Source organism: Geotrypetes seraphini, chromosome 16 (genome assembly GCF_902459505.1).
Source record: "Geotrypetes seraphini chromosome 16, aGeoSer1.1, whole genome shotgun sequence".
Taxonomy (NCBI): domain Eukaryota; kingdom Metazoa; phylum Chordata; class Amphibia; order Gymnophiona; family Dermophiidae; genus Geotrypetes; species Geotrypetes seraphini.
Genome location: NC_047099.1, coordinates 17,078,555 through 17,098,964, shown reverse-complemented (window position 1 = coordinate 17,098,964; position 20,410 = coordinate 17,078,555). Strand labels below are relative to the sequence as shown.

Here is a 20,410-nt window from a genome sequence, read left to right as displayed (position 1 = left end):
AACACCACTCCTCAAAGATATGCCAAACACGCACATAAGCCTGAGAGGTGGAAAGTCTCCGGTAACCCAAGAGAGTGGAGATCACCTTATCTGAATAACTTAAGCGTTCCCTTTCAAGAACCAAGCCATAAGACAAAAGGGACCAGATCGAACATTGGAATGGGACCCTGTGTCAGAGTCAGGCAAGAGGGGCAGTGGAAGATGATCTGTCACAAGAAGACAAACCAGATCTGGGTACCAAGGGCGCCTGGGCCAGTCCGGAGCCATCAGGATCACATGGCTGAGGTGCCAAATAATGCAAAGGAGGACTCTGTCCGCCATTGGACACGAGGGAAACGTACAGGAGGTCATTCATTGGCCAAGGCTGCACCAAAGTGCCGACTGAAGAACTGTGGTGCTTTGGCATTGACACTTGTGGCCATCAGGTCCATGACTGGCCAGCCACAAGCCTGCACAATCAACTCGAAGGCTACGGGACAGACACCATTTGCCGGGATCCAGCACATAACAACTGAGGAAGTCTGCCTGGACATTCTATGCTCCCGCAATATGAGAAGCCAAGAGATCCAGTAGATAAGCCTCTGCCCAAGCCATGAGCAGAGCAGCCTCCTGTACTACCAGATGACTCCTGGTTCCTCCCTGACAATTAACGTAAGCCACTGCTGTGGCATTGTCCAAGAGAACCCAAGCTGACTTGCCCATCAGCAACGTCTGAAACTCTAGCAACTCCAACCAGATAGCTCTGGTCTCCAGAACATTGATCAACCAAGACGTCTCTTACAGAGTCTAGATGCCCTGAGCCGAGCAACTGAGACACTGAGCTCCCCAACCAAGGAGACTGGCGTACATGACAAGCTCTGTCCACTGAGGCTGATTCAGACTCACTCCCTGTACCAGATTGGAAGACTGTAGCCACCAACGGAGGCTGTGATGAACCAAGCCCCAAAGAGGAACTGGCGAGTCCAGATCGTGTATCTCAGGTGACCACTGCTGAAGAGCATACTGAAGCAGCCGCATGTGAGCCCAAGCCCACCAAACCATGTCCAGGGAGGATGCCATTGACTCCAAGATCTGGAGAAAGTCCTGCGCCGAGGACACTGGGACGCCATCAAAAGTCAAATCTGATACTACAGCTTGTCCACATGGGCCTCTGGAAGGAAGACCTTCCCCAGACCGGTGTCGAAGAGAACCTCGAGGTACTCCAGGCGCTGAGATGGAGTCAACTGGCTCTTGGACAGGTTGACCACCTATCTCAGCGACTGCAGGAACTCCACCACTCGAGCTAGAATCCGAGAGCTTTCTTGAAATAATTTTGCTCAAATCAACCAGTTATCCAGATAGGGATGAACCAGAATGTCCCCTTGTGTAAGGCTGCCACCACTGCCACAATAATTTTGGTGAACGTGCACGGAGCTGTAGCCAAACCAAAAGAAAGTGTGCAAAACTGATAATGCTTTCTCAAGATCGCAAAGTGAAGGAACCGCTAATGGGAGGCTCTTATAGGGGAAAACACTCTCCAGGGATTCAAGACAAAGTTAGACAAGTTCCTGCTGAACCGGAACGTACGCAGGTAAGGCTAATTTCATTTAGGACACTGGTCTTTGACCTAAGGGCTGCCATGTGAGCGGACTGCTGGGCACGATGGACCACTGGTCTGACTCAGCGGTGGCAATTTTTATGTTCATATGCCTGAATTAGAACATGCAGGTAGGCCTCCGTCAGATGGGAAACTTTTTTCCCTGTCGGCGGCTGGGGAAATCCCTGTGTGGGCATTAGAGGAAGCCCAGGCTTCCCCCCTGCTTGTTGCCAATGCATGAAGCACTCGCGAAGAGAACTGCTGCTTGCCAGCAACCAAAGCCGAAGAGGATTCCCCTTTGTGGTGGCCAGCACACCATGAATACAGGCCTGCTGTAATGACCTCATGGTAGGAACACAATAAGCACTCTCTCCCTTTGAAAGTGCTCATTGTGAAAATCGCTACTAGCTGAAAAATAAAAAAGTGCGGTTAGCAATTAAATGTAATTTACCTCAATTGAAGGCTTCCCTTCAGTCCAGCACCCCCTCAATATAACTGTAAGGGATAACTGAACAGACCCCACTGGCTCTCAAAGTTATATGCCTTGCCAGTATCAGTGGCAAGGCTTACAGCTGAGGCACCTCTAGTGAAAAATTTTCAGGGAGGTGGGGGAAATGGAGGCAGGGACTCAGCCCGTCGAGTGTGACACCCCTGAGGTCGGACAGACCTCCAAAAGAGTTCCCCAAGCTCAATCCAGCACCACAGACGAGGACAAGAAGGCCTAAATAAAATCCAATAGGCTTAAACTAAACCAGGGAAGGCTGCACACGAGACTGCTGGAGACTGAGAGCAGACTGTATTTGGGAAAGCACAGCCCCCTTGTACTTCAGCCAAAAGTTGTGTGCCGGTCTGGAGAGACGATTAAAGAATATAAATTTTAAGGACTCAACCTTGTACTCACTTTGCCATACTTGTGCTGGGAGCCGACTGGACTGAAACTGCAGCCAGTGAAAAGAGAAAACTGTTTCAAACAAGCCTGGAAAGCAGATTGCTTGCTTCTTCTGACCACCTCGCCAACCCGCAGACTGGCCAGAGACCTCGATCCTCACCGGAACTCGTGCATGTAGTAGAGGGGAGGAAACGTAGTCGGTCCCGATCCTAGTAAAAAAACCCACCATGGAGCTCCTCAGCCTGTGCTCAAGTCCTCTGTAGACAGAACCTGGGGCGAACTTGCTCCCAAGGGAATGGACCCTGAGCAAAGAAGAGGAGGCAGATCTTCGGGCACCGGCACCAATCCACAGGACATGCTGGTGCCAGTGCCCAGATGGAAGTAAGAAGCCTGTTCGGGTGGGTCTGGGGGATTTCAGATCGCGGCAGGGGGGTGCCGGATCGCGGGGGGGAGAGTGCTGGATCACGTGGGGGCGCTGCTCGCAAATCGAGGCACACTCGGTTTCCGAGGTGCCGATTTTGCAAATGTTTTGCTCGGGGGGGGGGGGGGGGGGAGCAATGCCGGTTCTCAACATTATGGGGAAACTCGCTTTGATATACGAGTATTTTGATTTACGAGCATGCTTCTGGAACCTATTATGCTCGTAAACCAAGGTACCACTGTACTTGGGTTGTAATGCATCTTCATGATCTTAATAAAAATATTTAAACATACTAACTCCTGCCCTGACATTTCCAGTACCTCAGAGGTTAAAAAGTGTCTTTCAGCTTTAAAGAAGCTTGTGGGGTCCTGCATACAAGAAGAGTGTGCTTGAATTAAACTTCAGTGGCATAATACAATCATATGAAAAAATTAGGATACCCCATGAAATATTCAGCTCTTTCTTAAGAAATGTTCATATATCGATGTCAATTTTTTTTTTTTAATTTATCTCTGGAAAAGAAAGTGATGTAATTGCAGGTAAACAATAAAACTTTTCCTTGATTTACTAATGAAACAAAAGATATCCACAAAAATGTGTATTCTAATTAAGGAATAAATTAGGACACCCTACACCCTAATAGCTAGTGCAGGGGTCTCCAAAGTCCCTCCTCGAGGGCCGAATCCAGTCAGGTTTGGGATTTCCCCAATGAATATGCATGAAATCTATGTGCATGTACTGCTTTCAATGCATATTCATTGGGGAAATCCCAAAAACCTGACTTGATTCGGCCCTCGAAGAGGGACTTTGGAGACTCTACATTCCGAGGATTTCCAAAGATCGGAGAACAAAGAGCAAAAGAGAACCGGCATGGCTTACCATACAGGTGAAGGAAGCCATAAAAGAAAAGAAGGACTCTTTCAAAAAATGGAAATGCATAAAGACAACCGAAGCCTGGAACAAACATAAAGATGATCAGAAGAAATGTCACAAGGCGGTGAGGGATGCCAAACAGGAATATGAGGAAAAAATAGCCCAGGAGGCCAAAAATTTCAAGCCCTTCTTTAGATACGTGAAAGGGAAAAAACCTGCAAAAGAGGCAGTGGGACCCCTGGACGACGAGGGACGAAAAGGGTACATCAAGGAAGATAAACAAATCGCAGACAAACTAAATTCCTTCTTTGCGTCCGTCTTTACGAAGGAGGACACCTCAACAATACCTGAAGCGGAGAAAGTGTTTGCAGGAGAAATAGAAGACAGCCTCACCACAGTTGAAGTGGACTTAGACCAGATATACTATCAGATCGACAAACTTAAAAGTGACAAATCCCCTGGACCGGATGGAATTCACCCGAGAGTCTTAAAGGAATTGAAGGTTGAAATCGGAGAGTTATTGCAAAAACGTGCAAACCTGACAATCAGAACTGGACAGATACCGGACGACTGGAGGATAGCAAACGTCACGCCAATTTTCAAAAAAGGATCGAGAGGGGAACCGGGCAACTATAGGCCTGTGAGTCTTACGTCTGTCCCCGGCAAGATGGTTGAAGCACTGATCAAGGATAGCATAGTCCGGCACTTGGACGCACACGACTTGATGAAACCCAGTCAACATGGATTCAGGAAAGGGAAATCATGTTTGACGAATTTACTCCAATTTTTTGAGACCGTGAACGAGCAAATTGATAGTGGGAAGCCGGTGGACATAATATACTTGGACTTCCAGAAAGCGTTCGACAAAGTTCCACACGAAAGACTTCTCAGGAAACTACAAAGCCATGGCATAGAGGGAGATATACAAAGATGGATAGGCAAATGGCTGGAAAACCGAAAGCAGAGAGTGGGCATAAATGGGAAGTTCTCCGACTGGGAGAAAGTGACTAGTGGTGTACCCCAGGGCTCGGTACTTGGGCCGATCCTTTTTAATATTTATATCAATGACCTGGAGGAAGGAACATCCAGTGAGATCATCAAGTTTGCAGACGATACAAAACTATGCCGGGCAATCAGAACGCAGGAGGATAGAGAGGAACTCCAGAGCGACTTGTGTAGGTTAGAAACATGGGCGGAGAAATGGCAGATGAAGTTCAATGTGGAGAAATGCAAGGTTATGCATTTAGGCAATAAGAATAAGGAATACGAGTATACAATGTCAGGTGCAACTCTGGGGAAGAGTGAACAAGAAAAGGACCTGGGTGTACTGATAGATAGGACCCTGAAGCCGTCGGCACAATGTGCGGCAGCGGCAAAGAAGGCAAATAGAATGTTGGGCATGATAAAGAAAGGAATCTCGAGTAGATCGGAGAAAGTTATAATGCCGCTTTATAGGGCAATGGTCAGACCACACTTGGAATACTGCGTCCAACATTGGTCTCCCTACCTAAAGAAGGATATAAAACTGCTGGAGAGGGTGCAGAGACGAGCAACAAAACTGGTGAAGGGTATGGAGAAACTGGAATACGAGGATAGACTTATAACATTAGGATTGTTCTCCCTTGAGAAAAGGAGACTGCGTGGGGATATGATCGAGACCTTCAAAATACTGAAAGGAATCGACAAAATAGAGCAGAGAAGATTATTTACATTGTCCAATTTGACACGGACTAGAGGACATGTAATGAAGCTAAGGGGGGACAGGTTCAGGACTAATGTCAGGAAGTTCTGCTTCACTCAGAGAGTGGTTGACACCTGGAATGCCCTCCCAGGGGAGATTATTGCGGAATCTACCGTCCTAGGCTTCAAGAGCAAACTAGATGCATATCTCCTTAAGAGAGGCATATAAAGATATGGTGGACTATAAATTATGCCAGGTGTACACCTGGCAGGGCCTCCGCGTGTGCGGATCGCCGGACTTGATGGACCAAAGGTCTGATCCGGAGATGGCAGTTCTTATGTTCTTATGACTCCTGAGCTAGTGTTACCCCCTTTGGCTGAAATAACTGCAGAGAGATGCTTCTTGTAGCCATCTACCAGTCTCTGAGGAAAGTTTGGCCCACTCCTCAATGCAGAATTCTTTCAGCAGTGAGATATTTGAGGGGTTTCTTGCATGTTGAGCCCGTTTCACAGCAGCTCAATAGGATTACGATCAGGACTCTCCATTTCTTAGTTTTCAGCCAGTCCTTGGTGGATTTACTGGTATCTTTTGGGTCATTGTTGTGTTGCAGGGTCCAGCTCCGTTCCAGCTTTAATTTGCTTACAGATGGTCTCACATGTTCCTCAAACACCCTCTGATACACGGTAGAATTCATGGTGGATTCTATAATGGTGAGCTGGCCATGTCCTGCTGCAGCAAAGCATCCCCAAACCAAGACACTTCTACCTCCATGCTTCACAGTTGGTATGAGGTTCTTTTCCTGGAATGCTGTATTTGGTGTACACCAAATACTGTATGTCCTCTTGTCTTGTGTCCAAATAATTCAATTTTAGACTCATCTGTCCATAGAACACTATTCCAGATGTTCTGGTGATTATCTACACTCTCTCTGGCAAACTTCAGTCTAGCCTTGATGTTTCTCTTAGAGAGCAAAGAAACATAGAAACATGATGGCAAATAAATGCCAAATGGCCCATCTAGTTTGCCCATCCGCAGTAACCATTATCTCTTTAAGAGATCCCATATGCCTATCTCAAGCCCTCTTGAATTCAGACAGTCTGTTTCCACCACCTCTTCTGGGAGATTATTCCACGCATCTACCACCCTTTCTGTACAAAAGTACATATTTCCTCAGATTACTTTGGAGCCTATCACCTCTTAACTTCATCCTATGCCCTCTCATTGCAGAGTTTCCTTTCAAATGAAAGAGACTTGACTCATGCACATTTATATTATGTAGGTATTTAAACGTCTCTATCATATCTCCCCTCTTCCACCTTTCCTTCAAAGTATTCAAATTGAGATCTTTAAGTCTGTCCCCTTATGCCTTATCACGAAGACCACACACCATTAGTAGCCTCCCTCTGGACCGACTTCATCCTTTTTATATCTTTTTGAAGATGCAGCCTCCAGAATTGTACACAATATTCAAAATGAGGTCTCACTGGAGTCTTATACAGAGGCATCAATACCGCCTTTTTCCTACTGGCCATACCTCTCCCTATGCAATCTAGCATCCTTCTAGCTTTCGCCATAAACCTTTTCAACCTGTTTGGCCACTTTAAGATCATCACATACAATCACATCCAAGTCCCGCTCTTCCATCGTGCACATAAATTTTTCACCCCCTAAACTGTACCGTTCCCTTGGGTTTTTGCAGCCCAAATGCATGACCTTGTATTTTTTAGCATTAAATTTTAACTGCCAAATTTCAGACCATTCTTCAAGCTTCACCAGGTCTTTCTTCATGTTATTCACACCATACGGCGTGTCTACTCTATTGCAGATTTTGGTATCATCTGCAAAGAGGCAAATCTTACCCAACATCCCTTCAGCAATATCATTTATTAAAATGTTAAAAAACAGGCCCAAGAACAGAACCTTGAGGCACACTACTAGTAACATCCGTTTCCTCAGAGTGATCTCCATTGATCACTACCCTCTGTCGCTTTCCACACAACCAGTTCCTGATCCAGCCCTTTACTTTGGGACCCATCCCAAGGGCACTCAGTTTATTTTTTAGACGCCTGTGTGGAACACTGTCAAAGGCTTTGCTAAAATCTAAATACACCACATCTAGCGCACATCCTCTATCCAAATATCTGGTCACCCAGTCAAAGAAATTGATCAGATTTGTCTGACAAGACTACCTTTAGTGAATCCATGTTGCCTCCTGTCCTGTAATCCACAGGATTCCAGAAACTTCACCATTCTCTGTTTTAAAAGCGTTTCCATTAATTTGCTTACCATAGAAGTCAGACTTATTTATTTAATTCAATTTCTATTCCGTTCTCCAGGGGGCTCAGAACAGGTTACAATTGACATTAACAAAAAAAAAAAAAAAAAAAAATTTACAGGACAAAGACATTCCTAGAAGAAACAGGAGAGCGGGAGAGCGAGAAAAGGAGAGAGAGGGGGAGGGGAAGATGAGAAAGCAGGGAGTCGGAGGCTGGAAGGTGGAGGAGGAGGAGGCAGAGAGGAGGAGAGCACTGTTCAGCGAGATCTTATCTGGGCGGGCAGCTGATTCCAGAGATGGGGGATGAAGTGGCTGTATGAGCGTTTATGAGCCATTTCCATTAGGCGGGATCTTCCTGCAGGGATGTGCAGACGTTTCTCAGTTTCAGAACGGAGTGAGCGAGCAGGAGTGTACTGTGGGAGTTTGGATATGATGTATGCTGGGGTGGTGAGGTGGAATCTCTTGTAGGCCATTACAAGGGCTTTGAATACACAGCGCTTGTTAATCGGCAGCTAGTGTTCCTCATGGAGGGCTGGGGAGATGGGGTTGCGGTAGTCGAGGTCATGTAGGAGGCGGATTGCAGAGTTCTGCACTCACTGGAGGCGCCTGAGTTCTTTGGTGGTGATTCCATTGAAGATAGAGTTGCAATAATCCATTCTGGAGAATACATAGGCATAGAGGAGTTGGGCTAGGTTAGGTTTAGTGATATATAGTTTGATCCTTTTTAGCTGGCGCAGATAGCAGAAGAAGTGGAGACCACCTGAGAGATGTGGGGTCAGATGGACAGGTGGCCATCCAATACCGCCCCAAGATTGCGCACTTGGTCTTTTGCTGTCCCAAGATAGTGTTGGACTGGTGAAGTTGGTGTTCTTCTTTCTAATCCATAGTAATTCAGTTTTGGCAGCATTCAGCTGAAGTTTGTTGATTGTCATCCAGCTCTTCATGTCGGTGAGACAGTGTTGAAGGTTGGCGAATTGGGTGGATCGGTCTTTACCTAGCGGGAGGAGAAGCTGAATGTCATCAGCATAGGATTGGATTTTAATGTTGTATTTTTGGGTAATATCGATGACTAGTCTGATGTATAGGTTGAAGAGGAGAGGGGACAGTAGGACACCCTGGGGGACTCATTTGATGGGTTTGGGTTCGGATTTGTTTGGGCCTAGCAGTACTGATTGCATTCTCTGCTGAAGGAAGGAAGTGAACATTGGAGTGTAGAGTCCTTGATTCCTAGGTCGGTAAGTCTGTGCAGTAGGAGCTGATGGTCAATGGTATCAAAGGCAGAGCTTAGGTCTAGTAGTATTAGGAGGGCATCGCTGCCTTTGTCTAGTATTGACCAACTGTCGTTGATGATGTCCAATAGAACTGCTTCTGTGCTGTGGCCTGTTCGGAAGCCAGATTGGAAAGGGGAGAGGGCTTTCAATTCTTCAATGAATGGGAGTAGACGGTGGAGTACTGTTCTTTCCAGGAGTTTGGATACAAAAGGGAGGTTGGAGACTGGGCGAGAGTTGTTTGGACCGAGGGTATGTGTTTTGAGAGTGGGCTTGATGATGACAGTTTTCCAGCTAAGTGGGACCTTTCCTGTCGCTGGGGGAGGAGGGGGAGGATAGATTCCGCTAAGGCGTCATTGGTGGTTAGGAGGAGACTGGAAGGGCAGGGGTCTAGGATAGTGTTGGAGGGTTTCAGCTTCTTTTGAGTTTCAAGAACTCGCTGTGCGTGGCTGGGTGGAGTTGGGATAGCGATCTGGATGCTGGGGTAGTTGGAGTTTGAGGGGAGCAGGTCGGGGGGGGGGTTGCTGTTGGGGGTGTTGTCTAGTTTGTTGCGGATGGTGCCAATTTTGTTTGGAAAAAACTGGAGAGGGTCTCGCTGTCTAGGTCTGTGGGGTTGTTGGGACAGAATCCTTGGGCAGCACAGAAGAGGCTGTTAATTAGAGCAAACAAATGTCTAGAGTGGTTGGGGACTTTTTGTAGGAGTTGAGAGTCATAGGTTTTTTTTGCCCCCAAGATGGCAGCTTTGTAGGAAGCAAGGCTTTTCCAGTGTGCCTTCGATTCTTCATTCGGGTGTTTAACCCATTTTCTTTCAGATTTCCTCAGAGCTCTTTTCAAGGATCGTAGGTTGCTGGTGAACCAAGGAGCTGGGGGGTTTGTTGGTGGGTATCTTTGTGTTCCTTTTCTGAGCGAGGTCGTTAGTGGTCTCAAACTTGCGGCCCCCCAGGTACTATTTTGAGGCCCTCGGTATGTTTATCATAATTACAGAAGTAAAATAAAACAGTTTCTTGATCATATGTCTCTTTAGCTATAAATTACAATATTATTATTAAGACTTACCCAAAAGGAAAGATTTATAAACTATAAAGCACAGTTACTTACCGTAACAGGTGTTATCCAAAGACAGCAGGCAGATATTCTCTACATGTGGGTGACGTCATCTACGGAGCCCCAATCGGACACTCTCGCAAGCAAACTTGCTTGAAGATCTTCAAGCTTGTGAGTGTACCGCGCATGCGCGTGTGCCTTCCCGCCCTAGCCAGGGCGCGCGTCTCCTCAGCGTGGCCTCAGTTCAGATAGCTAGCAAAGAAGCCAACCAGGGGAGGTGGGTGGGTTGCAAGAATATCTGCCTGCTGTCCCTGGATAACACCTGTTACGGTAAGTAACTGTGCTTTATCTCAGGACAAGCAGGCAGCATATTCTCTACATGTGGGTGACCTCCAAGCTAACCAAAAAGGGATGGAGAGAGAGTTGGCAATTTAGGAGAACAGATTATGCAAAACAGACTGGCCGTCTCATCTGGAAAAGATATCCAGACAGTAGTGAGAGGAGAAGGTATGAACCGAGGACCAAGTGGCGACCTTGCAGATCTCCTCAATAGGCGTGGACCTGAGGAAAGCAACAGATGCCGCCATTGCTCTGACTTTATGCCCAGTGACCTGACCCTGCAGAGGGAGACAAGCCTGAGCGTAGCAGAAAGAAATACAAGCAGCCAACCAGTTGGATAAGGTGTGCTTGGACATGGGATGCCCCAACCGATTTGGATCAAAAGATATGAAAAGTTGAGGAGCCGTCCGATGAGCCTGAGTGTGATGCAGGTAGAAAGCCAACGCCCTCTTACAGTCAAAGAGTGTGAAGCGCCACTTCTCCAGGATGAGATTGGGGCTTAGGAAAGAACACAGGAAGAACCTGAGGGAGGAAGAGGAGACTTACCCACTGCAGGCTTCGTCAGGGCAGCCACCGAAGTCTTGGTAGAAGAGGGTGACCTCAACGAAGACAAGGCCTTCGAGGCCGAGGCTGGGGCTGAGGTCGCCCTAGCCGCTGGATCCATGGCTCCAAACAACTCGAGGATCTGAGCCCGTCTCCGACGAAGCGCCCGCGGTTGGAGGGTAGCACAACGTGGGCAGGATTCAATTCGATGATCGGCCCCGAGACACCAACGGTGGGGGTCAGTAATAGAAATCAACTGACCGACTGGGTGCACTTTTTTTTTTTTTTTTTTTAATTAAATCTTTATTCATTTTCAAATCTTACAACAAGTGTAAAATAATCAAACAAATAATTCGTACAAATCACTTGACATTCTTAACAATTATTGTCATAAGTATATAAAAGAAATCCCTCCCCCACCCATCCCATTCATCAGGAATAAACCCATTAAAACACATAACATACCTCCCCATCCCCACACTAAATATTATCCTAAGTAATAAAAAGGTGTCCAAGGTGTCTAATCATTAGAATATGTAATCAATGGCCCCCAAATCTTTTTAAAACTATTATAATTTCCTTGTTGTATAGCAAACATTCCTTGTTGTATAGCAAACATCTTATAAATATGACTGAATTCCACCAAAAAGTATAATTAAGTTTAGTATAATCCTTCCAATTTCCAGTAATATGTTGAATGGCAACCCCCGTCAGAATTAGCAAAAGTTTATTGTTATTTGCTGAAATTTGACTCTTGAATCTCATAGACGTTCCAAATAAAATAGTATCATAGGAGAGGGCAACATGGGTGCACTTTTTAAATCCAGTGATAGGCTGGGACATAAGGTCGGAGCTTCGCCGCAGCCGCACAAGGCTCGTCGGCCTAGTCGGACCCAGAACCCCGGGTCAATGACGAAGAAAGAAAAAGTTGTTGTTTTTTTTGAATGAATTTGAAACGTGCCGCATAGCAACTCACACGAAAATAAAAAAAATCGAAGCAAGCTGCAGTGCTAGAGGCACTCCCATCTCACAGAGCAGAGGAACAAGACTTCTGTCCCGGAAAACGAAGAACTGTGGACACGCTGAGGAGACGCGCGCCCTTGCTAGGGTGGGAAGGCGCATGCGTGGTACACTCGCAAGCTTGAAGATCTTCAAGCAAGTTTGCTTGCGAGTGTCCCCGATCGGGGCTCCATAGATGACATGTAGAGAATATGCTTCCTGCTTGTCCTGAGATAAAGAATTTTACCTCATGCAAAATTATTATTTCTTTAATAAGACATTAACTATTTTTTTCTGCGGCCCTCCATGTACCTACAAATCCAAAATGTAGCCCTGCAAAGGGTTTGAGTTTGAAACCACTGTTATAGAGGGACTGAATCCCTGAGTGCCAGATGGAGGCAGTCGAGTTGATGGATTGGCGATGTCGGCTGCAGGTTTTGCCAATGTTCTGGATGCCAGCTGCCACGTCTTGAGGGTTGGCTGAGTTTTTGATATGAGTGTGGGTGGTGGGGTTGGGGATTTTTAGGGGGCAGGGGTGGTTGCTTCAAGGAGCTGAAGAGTGATGAGGTGGTGGTCTGACCATGGGACTGGGGTGGTGGTGCAGTTTAGGTGTTGGGGGTCAGTGATGAGATCTTTGTGTACGAATACTATGTCTAAGATGTTGCCTGCTGAGTGTGTAGGGGCAGCTATAGTCTGGACAAGTCCCATGTCTGCTAGGGAGGTGAGGAAGTCTCTACTCACAATGGTGTTGGGGTAATCTGGGAAGTTAATCGTGAAGGCAAGAGCTTCTAGTGTGGGGAGAGTCATGGAGTCTATTAGTTTAGGGAGGTGGTAGTTTTGACAATGGCTGCTACTCCGCCTCCCTTGCCAGAGGTGCAGGAGCAGGCTAAGGCTTGGTAGTCTGGGGGGCATAGTTCGCCCAATGCTACCCCATTATTATTGCAGAGCCAGGTTTCTGTAATCATAAGAATGTCCCAACCATTGTGGTGGAGAAGATTGTGCAGGATGATGGTTTTGTTGGTGGCTGATCTAGCGTTGATAAGGGCCAGTGTTGGTGGGTTGCTTTTTGTGGTGGGGGTAGCAAGAAGGGAATGAGATTCCGGGGGTTTCTGGTTCGGTGGTTTTTGTGTTGGGGGCTTAGGTCGTCATATTTGCCATGTCCTGTGATGACTGGTATGGTGAAGCAGATTGTAGCAAATAGTGTTGTGGTGGCTGGTGTGTGGAGATAATTGTGTGGAGGAAGCTATTGTGCGTGGATGACCCATGGTGGGTAAGCTGGGCAGGGGGTGGCTGGGGGCATGTTGGTAACGTGGGTTGCAGGTGAGTGTTTGGGAGGTTAGGTAGAGGGAGGTTTGGTAATGATTGGAAGATTGTTGTAGGTGAGGGGGGGGGGACAGCTTGTTGGTGCTTGTAGGTCAGCTGGAGTCGGGTGGGTGGGACCTCCATAGCAATCCTCGGCGGAGTGATGATTGGTGAGGGAAGGCCTCAGCAGCGATCCATTTTTGTAGAGAGGGACCATACCTGCCTTTCTCCAGTACCACTCCCAACTAGAGACTCGTTGAAAAGATCAGTCAGCGGAGCTATCAGAACTTCCGTAAGTTCCTTCAGCACCCTTGGATGTACACCCTCCGGCCCTATCGCTTTGTCTACCTTTATTTTAGCTAGCTCCTCATGAATACAACCCTCTGAAAATCGATCAGGGTCTTTTACTCCTCCATCTCTATTCACGTTTTGTCTTCTGCGGTCCTGCTCCTAGTACTTCAACCATGAACACAGAACAGAAATATTTGTTAAGCAATTTGGCCTTTTCTTTATCAGCTTCTACATATTCCTCCCCTTCACCTTTGAGTCTCACAAAGCCACTTTTGCACTTCTTCCTATCACTTAATATATCTAAAAAATGTCTTGTCTCCCCGTTTTACCGTGTCAGCTATTTTTTCTTCCATTTGCATCTTTGCTTTCTTGACTACACAACCAGCCTCTCTTAACTTTCCCAGATATTTTTGCCTGTCTTCCTCTTTCTGCGATATTTTGATATTATGAAAGCTAACCTCTTATTCCTTACCTACTCAGCTACTACTTTTGAGAACCAAAGCAGCCTTCTTTTTCTCTTACTTTTACTTACTTGCCTATCAAAAAGGTTTGTCGCCCTTACAATCACTCCTTTCAGTTTTGCCCACATTTCCACTCCTTCCAGACATTCCCACCCAGACAATTCCTTGATGTAAACCCCCATCCAAACAAAGTTAGTTTTTTTAAAGTCTAGAACCTTTGCTTTTGAATGTGCCCTCTCTATACTCATCTTAATATTAAACCATACCATGCAGTGATCACTGTATGCCAGATGATCACCCACTGTAACATCAGAAACACTTTCCCCGTTTGTATGCATTAAGTCCAGTATGACCCCCATCCCGTGTGGGTTCCATTACCAACTGCTGGAAGACTCCCTACTTCTAGGTTTTCCTCCTTGCACACCTCTGAGAAAAAAGACCCCTCATAAGACCCCAGAGAAAGTGCTAACAGGACAAGGCCTGCAATGAAAACAAGCCAAGCATACAAATGAATTCTGCAAAGCATACAAATACCTTCTGCAAAAGAACACTTTTGCAAAAATACTTCATCTCTGACCCAGATAAATGATGACATCTGCCAACTAGCTACTGAAGAAATTTCCAAGAAGCAATGGGTCACAAGATAAGCCACTGTAACAATTCAACATGGACATGTCCTGTAGGGCGGTAACTAAGATTAACTCAAGTGTCCTAAGACACACAGCACCCTTGAAACACTGATAACCACAATCCCCAAGAAGCAGAAGAAGGAGAGGCTACTGGGAGAGGGAGAGGCACATGCCCAAGGGGTCTTGACCTCAGCACCAACAACACACTGTCATGGAAAATAGGGAAGTCATTTTTGACACCAAGAAGTCTTGTTATGACCTAAAGTTACCTGTAAGACAACCAATTAGTAATTAACAAATGTAAGAACCAAACAGAATGACTATGTATCCAACAATCATATTAGCTATGTAATAATCTATAAAAAGATCAAGACCAAGCTACTAGGGTTAGAGCAAACTGAGACTTGCACAGATTGCTAGCATCTGCTTTTCTCCTTTGTTTGCACAATTGCTGTATATCCTTTCTACTGATGCATATCATCTAAGCTGCCTTTTTTCCTTTATTATTCATTAAACATAAATAATTATATGAAATAGCAACTGGTTTGGCGCCGAGGTCATTATGTGGAGGGCTAAGCAGCCAGCTTTTCACCTCCCATGAAAGTTAAATTTGTGCAATCTCTTTCTGATTGTAGAGGCATGCACTTTCACATCAACAGTAGTAAGAGCCTGCTGTAGGTCCCGTGATGACATTTTAGGGTTTTTGGAGACTTCTTTTAGCATCTTGCAGTCTGCTCTAGGGGTCAACTTGCTTGGACAGCCAGATCTGGGCATGTTGGCAGTTGTTGGAAAGTCCTTCACTTGTATACTATTTTCCAGACCGTGGAATGGCTAATGTCAAATTCTTTTGAGATTTTTTAAAAATCCCTTACCAGACTTATAAGCTGCTACAATCTTCTTTCTGAAGGCCTCAGACAGCTCTTTTGATCTCACCATGGTGTTCACTCTCACCGTAGCAGTCATGAGCACACCAAACTAAATGTTTGAGGTTTAAGTAGGGCAAACCTCCTTCAAAATGCTGAGTAACTATGTTCTAATCATGTGCACCTGATTTGATACACCTGTATGTGATTTGAGCCACTTTAAGTGTGAGGATATAGGGAGGTATCCTAATTTATTCCTCAGTTAGAATATACATTTTTGTGGATATCTTTTGTTTCATAAATAAATAAAGGATAATTTTTGTTGTTTACCTGCAATTACATCACTTTCTTTGCCAGAGATAAATAAAAGATTTGACATCGATATATGAACATTTCTTATGAAAGAACTAAATATTTCATGGGGCGTCCTAATTTTTTCACATGACTGTATATCCAGAGTGCAACCCTATAACCTGCATCAGTCTACCACAACCCATTTCCTAGTTTTGCTGGCTGGAAATGTCCCAGAATGATTTGCCACAAGCCCAAGTAAAGGCACTCTACACATTCTTTCCAGGTCACCTGTAAATAATTATAAAGGTAATACTAGCTAGTTGTCATCACTGTGACAGTGTAGCCAAGGGCTTCTGTCTTACCTGCTGTACAGTCGGCCTCTAGGAAAGGTGTCTGAACCATCTCCCTACAGGATGGGAGAGAACACACAGCCTGGGTCAGAAGCCTAGGAAGGAAAGGTGAAACCAGCAAAGAGCATGCACACTAGGTCTGAGATTAACAAAGGAGGGGGGAGGGGAGAAAGGCTAACCTGAAATATGACTGGGGATTCCATGTGGATAGCAGACATCTGGACAGGAGAGAGTGGGAATGACTGCAACAGAAAGAAAAGATTATATCACCCTCAGAATACAGATATCAAACCAAAATGTGAAACAATAGAGGAATAATCTAGTGGTTAATGCAGTGGGTTGTGAACCTGCGTTCAATTCCCACTGCAGGCTCCTTGTGACCAAGGCCAAGTCACCTAATCCTTCAAGTTTTCAAGCTTTATTATGACTTGATATACCGCTTTAATATCCAAAGTGGTTTACAATATATAAAATCTAAAGGAGAAATTAGGCTCTTACCTGGGTAACAGCTCACCATGACCAGCAGGTGGATGAGACAATACCTTTTGGCTGTAATACAAGTAGCTATGCTTCCCTCTAATATAACCAGTCTGCCAAATATCCAAGCAGAACTAAGAAGGAGAAATTAGGTTCTTACCTGCTAATTTTCTTTCTTTTAGACTCTCCAGACCATAAGAAGTACATAAGAAGTTGCCTCCACTGGGTCAGACCAGAGGTCCATCGCGTCCAGCGGTCCGCTCCTGCGGCGGCCCATCAGGTCTATGACCTGTGAAGTGGTTCCTGACCATTTCTCTAACCTACCTCTACTTCTATCTGTACCCCTCAATCCCCTTATCCTTTAGGAACCTATCTAAACCTTCCTTGAACCCCTGTAATGTGCTCTGGCCTATCACAACCTCCAGAAGCGCGTTCCATGTGTCAACCACCCTCTGGGTAAAAAAGAACTTCCTAGCATTTGTTCTAAACCTGTCCCCTCTCAGTTTCTCCGAGTGACCCCCTTGTACTTGTGGTTCCCCACAGTCTGAAGAATCTGTCCCTGTCTACCTTCTCTATGCCCCTCAGGATTTTGAAGGTTTCTATCATGTCTCCTCTAAGTCTCCGCTTTTCCAGGGAGAACAGCCCCAGCATTTTCAACCTGTCAGCGTATGAAAAGTTTTCCATACCTTTTATCAGTTTAGTCGCTCTTCTCTGGACCCCCTCAAGTACTGCCATGTCCTTCTTGAGGTACGGTGACCAGTACTGGACACAGTACTCTAGATGTGGACGCACCATTACACGATACAGCGGAATGATGACTTCCTTCGTCCTGGTTGTGATACCTTTTTTAATGATACCCAGCATTCTGTTTGCTTTCTTTGAGGCTGTTGCACACTGTGCCGATGCTTTCAATGTTGAGTCCACCATCACCCCCAGATCTCTTTCAAGGTTGCTCACCCCTAGCAATGATCCCCCCATTTTATATCTGAACATCGGGTTCTTTTTCCCTACATGCATGACCTTGCATTTCTCTATGTTAAAACTCATTTGCCACTTTTTTGCCCACTCTTCCAGTCTCGTTAGGTCCCTTTGCAGGTCTTCACAGTCTTCCGTGGTTCTAACTCTGCTGCAGAGTTTGGTGTCATCAGCAAATTTAATAACCTCACATTTCGTCCCCGTCTCCAGGTCGTTAATAAATATATTGAACAGGAACGGTCCCAGCACCAACCCCTGTGGAACTCCGCTCGTGACCCATTGCCAGTCTGAGTAATGGCCCTTTACTCCAATTCCTGTTTCCTGCCTGCCAGCCAGTGTTTGATCCATCGGTGGACATCCCCCTGCACCCCGTGGCACCACAGCTTCTTAAGCAGTCGTTCGTGAGGTACCTTGTCGAAGGCTTTTTGGAAGTCAAGGTAAATGATGTCTATGGATTCCCCTTTATCCATCTGGCTGTTTATTCCTTCAAAGAAGTACAGGAAGTTCGTGAGGCATGACCTTCCTTTGCAGAAGCCGTGCTGGCTCGCCTTCAGTTGTCCATTGTTTTCTATGTGTTCGCAGATTGTGTCCTTAACCAGTGCTTCCATCATCTTTCCCGGAACCGAGGTCAAGCTCACTGGCCTGTAGTTTCCCGGGTCACCCCTTGATCCCTTCTTAAAGATGGGCGTGACATTTGCTATTTTCCAGTCCTCTGGGATCTCCCCAGTACAGCCTTCACTGATGGGTAAAAGCTCACCATGACCAGCAGGTGGAGACTGAGACCAAACTTTTGGTTATAGTACTTAATTGCTGTCACTCCTACTATCTAACAGTCTGCCAAATAGCCAAGCAGAATTAAGAAAGCTAACCAGAAAACAGAACAACACTCCAAACAGGAGTAGCAACTAATATACAGGAATGCTGTTGGAAAATGCATAGAACATGCCCTTGCCGCAAAATGTCCCCACAGCTTGCCAGCTACGCCAGCTGAGCCACAGCCGCTGTTCTTTGATCTCCACGGTCCTAGAAAAATACTAGAACCCACAGAAAAAGAAAAATCTTAATGCGAAAAACCTGCAATAACAAATGACAATAGACAAGGTGGGGTGGTGTACCAGTCTGGAGAGTCTAAAAGAAAGACAAAACAAACAAGAGGCTGACCCTTAAAAACTCCTCAAAATTGGAAAACTGACAAGAACAAAACACTTGTGTAAAGGAGATGTAAGATGCAGATTTTATTAAAATCACAGTTTAATAATCCACATAAAAATATCTAGGACCCAAGGCGTTGGGGGATATGGACCCAACATGGTCTGTATTTTGATGATACTGTCTTCATTAGAGGTTCTATGGATGATAATGTAATAAATATAATGGTGCAAGGTGCAATGTCCAATAAAGTGATGAAAAAATGTGGATGCATATTAGTATATGAATAGTGACTGGTACAGAGGGTATAAATGTGTAATACAATAAGTGTGACCAGTGTTAAAGTGTATAAATATGAATAGCCAATGGGTGCTAAATGGTGTAACAATGTGTAGGAATAGTGTGTAGTGATAGTGGCCAAAGAAGGTGCTAGAGACATCAAGGTGAATACCAGAAATTGCTAATCTAAAGGTGGTGCATGCTAAAAAAAACTGACTGCTGGGAAAGAGTTCTTAGACCAACGAATTAAAAGAGAAGAGAAGAAAACCTAGTTTATATCCGCAAAAACGAAAACAAAATCAATAAAGCAGAAGCGTTCATACCCTAAGGACCCGATACAAAAGCTCATGGATTAAGAGCTAAAAACTAAAATGACCACATTAGTTATTGAAATAGACTAAAAAACTAAAACCAGAACAAAATATATAAGGCTGCGTGGTGAAAATAAAGCAGGAGCCACAAAAGATTGTATCTTCTCCAGAGGTTGTGGAATATAGTACATGGTAGAAAGGCAATTTGCATTGGTTAAAAAGGTTAGGAGTTAACAGAATAAAAAGTTGAACATAAACCATCAAAATTGAAACCAAAAGACAAAAACTATGCTCTATTTAGAAAATAAACCTATGCTCGATTAGAAAATAAAAACGGCAAGTTGAAAGGGTTTCAATTACACATATAGGAGATGCATGAAAAACGGAATCGTATAAAAAGCAGCCGATTAAAATACTAATTAAAGGCAAATTGGAGCGAAAGAAGTGAGGGTACTTACCGAACTAAGATGTAACTCTGCACAAGTGAGAAGTCTTCAAAGGCGGGAGAAAAACCGTGCTTCTGGCCACTGTCTATTTAAACAGTCCAAGGAGTTACCAGGCATGAGATTGGTGGTAGAAAGAGATAGAGGCGGAGCCAAAGTGTGATGTCAATAGAGGGAGGAGCCAAAGCACGATGTCAATGAAAGGAAGAAGCCAGAGGCAGTCATGAGAAAATTAGCAGATAAGAACCTAAATTCTCCATTAGGCCTCTCCAGACCAGTACAGTTCACTGATGGGATGTACCAAAGCAGTACCCATTATGGTTGGGACCCCTGGAGGGCCGCTACCAGAACACGCTCACTAAATACCGTGTCCAGACGCGCCTGAACATCCACATGGTAGTGTCACACAAAGGAATGCAGAGAAAACCAAACTGCAGCTTTACAAATATCCACTGGAGGCACCAGAGAAGACTTAGCCCATGAAGCTGCCTGACCCCAAGTGGAATGAGCCTTGAGAAATTCTGGAACAGGTTTCTTCTGAAGAAGGTATGCAGAAGCGACAGTCTCCTTGATGCAGCGCACAATGGTAGTCTTGGGAGCACCGTCGCCCTTATGAGGATCCACTAAGACAGGGGTGTCCAATGTCGGTCCTCGAGGGCTGCAATCCAGTCGGGTTTT

The 20,410-nt window shown here is 45.4% G+C and overlaps 1 protein-coding gene across 3 annotated transcripts in view; it reads right to left on the bottom strand.

Moving 5' to 3' along the window:
* The window catches only part of LOC117350242 (protein FAM122A-like), a 131,742-nt gene that overhangs the window by 57,827 nt on the left and 53,505 nt on the right, over nucleotides 1-20,410 (bottom strand). For 2 of the 3 annotated variants that reach the window (XM_033924397.1, XM_033924396.1), the window contains exons 3-4: nucleotides 16,278-16,340; nucleotides 16,111-16,154 (exon numbers count right to left, since the gene is read on the bottom strand). In XM_033924397.1, coding sequence (XP_033780288.1) covers nucleotides 16,111-16,154; nucleotides 16,278-16,340 — 107 coding nt within the window. The remainder of the gene's footprint in view (nucleotides 1-16,110; nucleotides 16,155-16,277; nucleotides 16,341-20,410) is intronic. The other variant, XM_033924398.1, reaches the window with a different exon arrangement.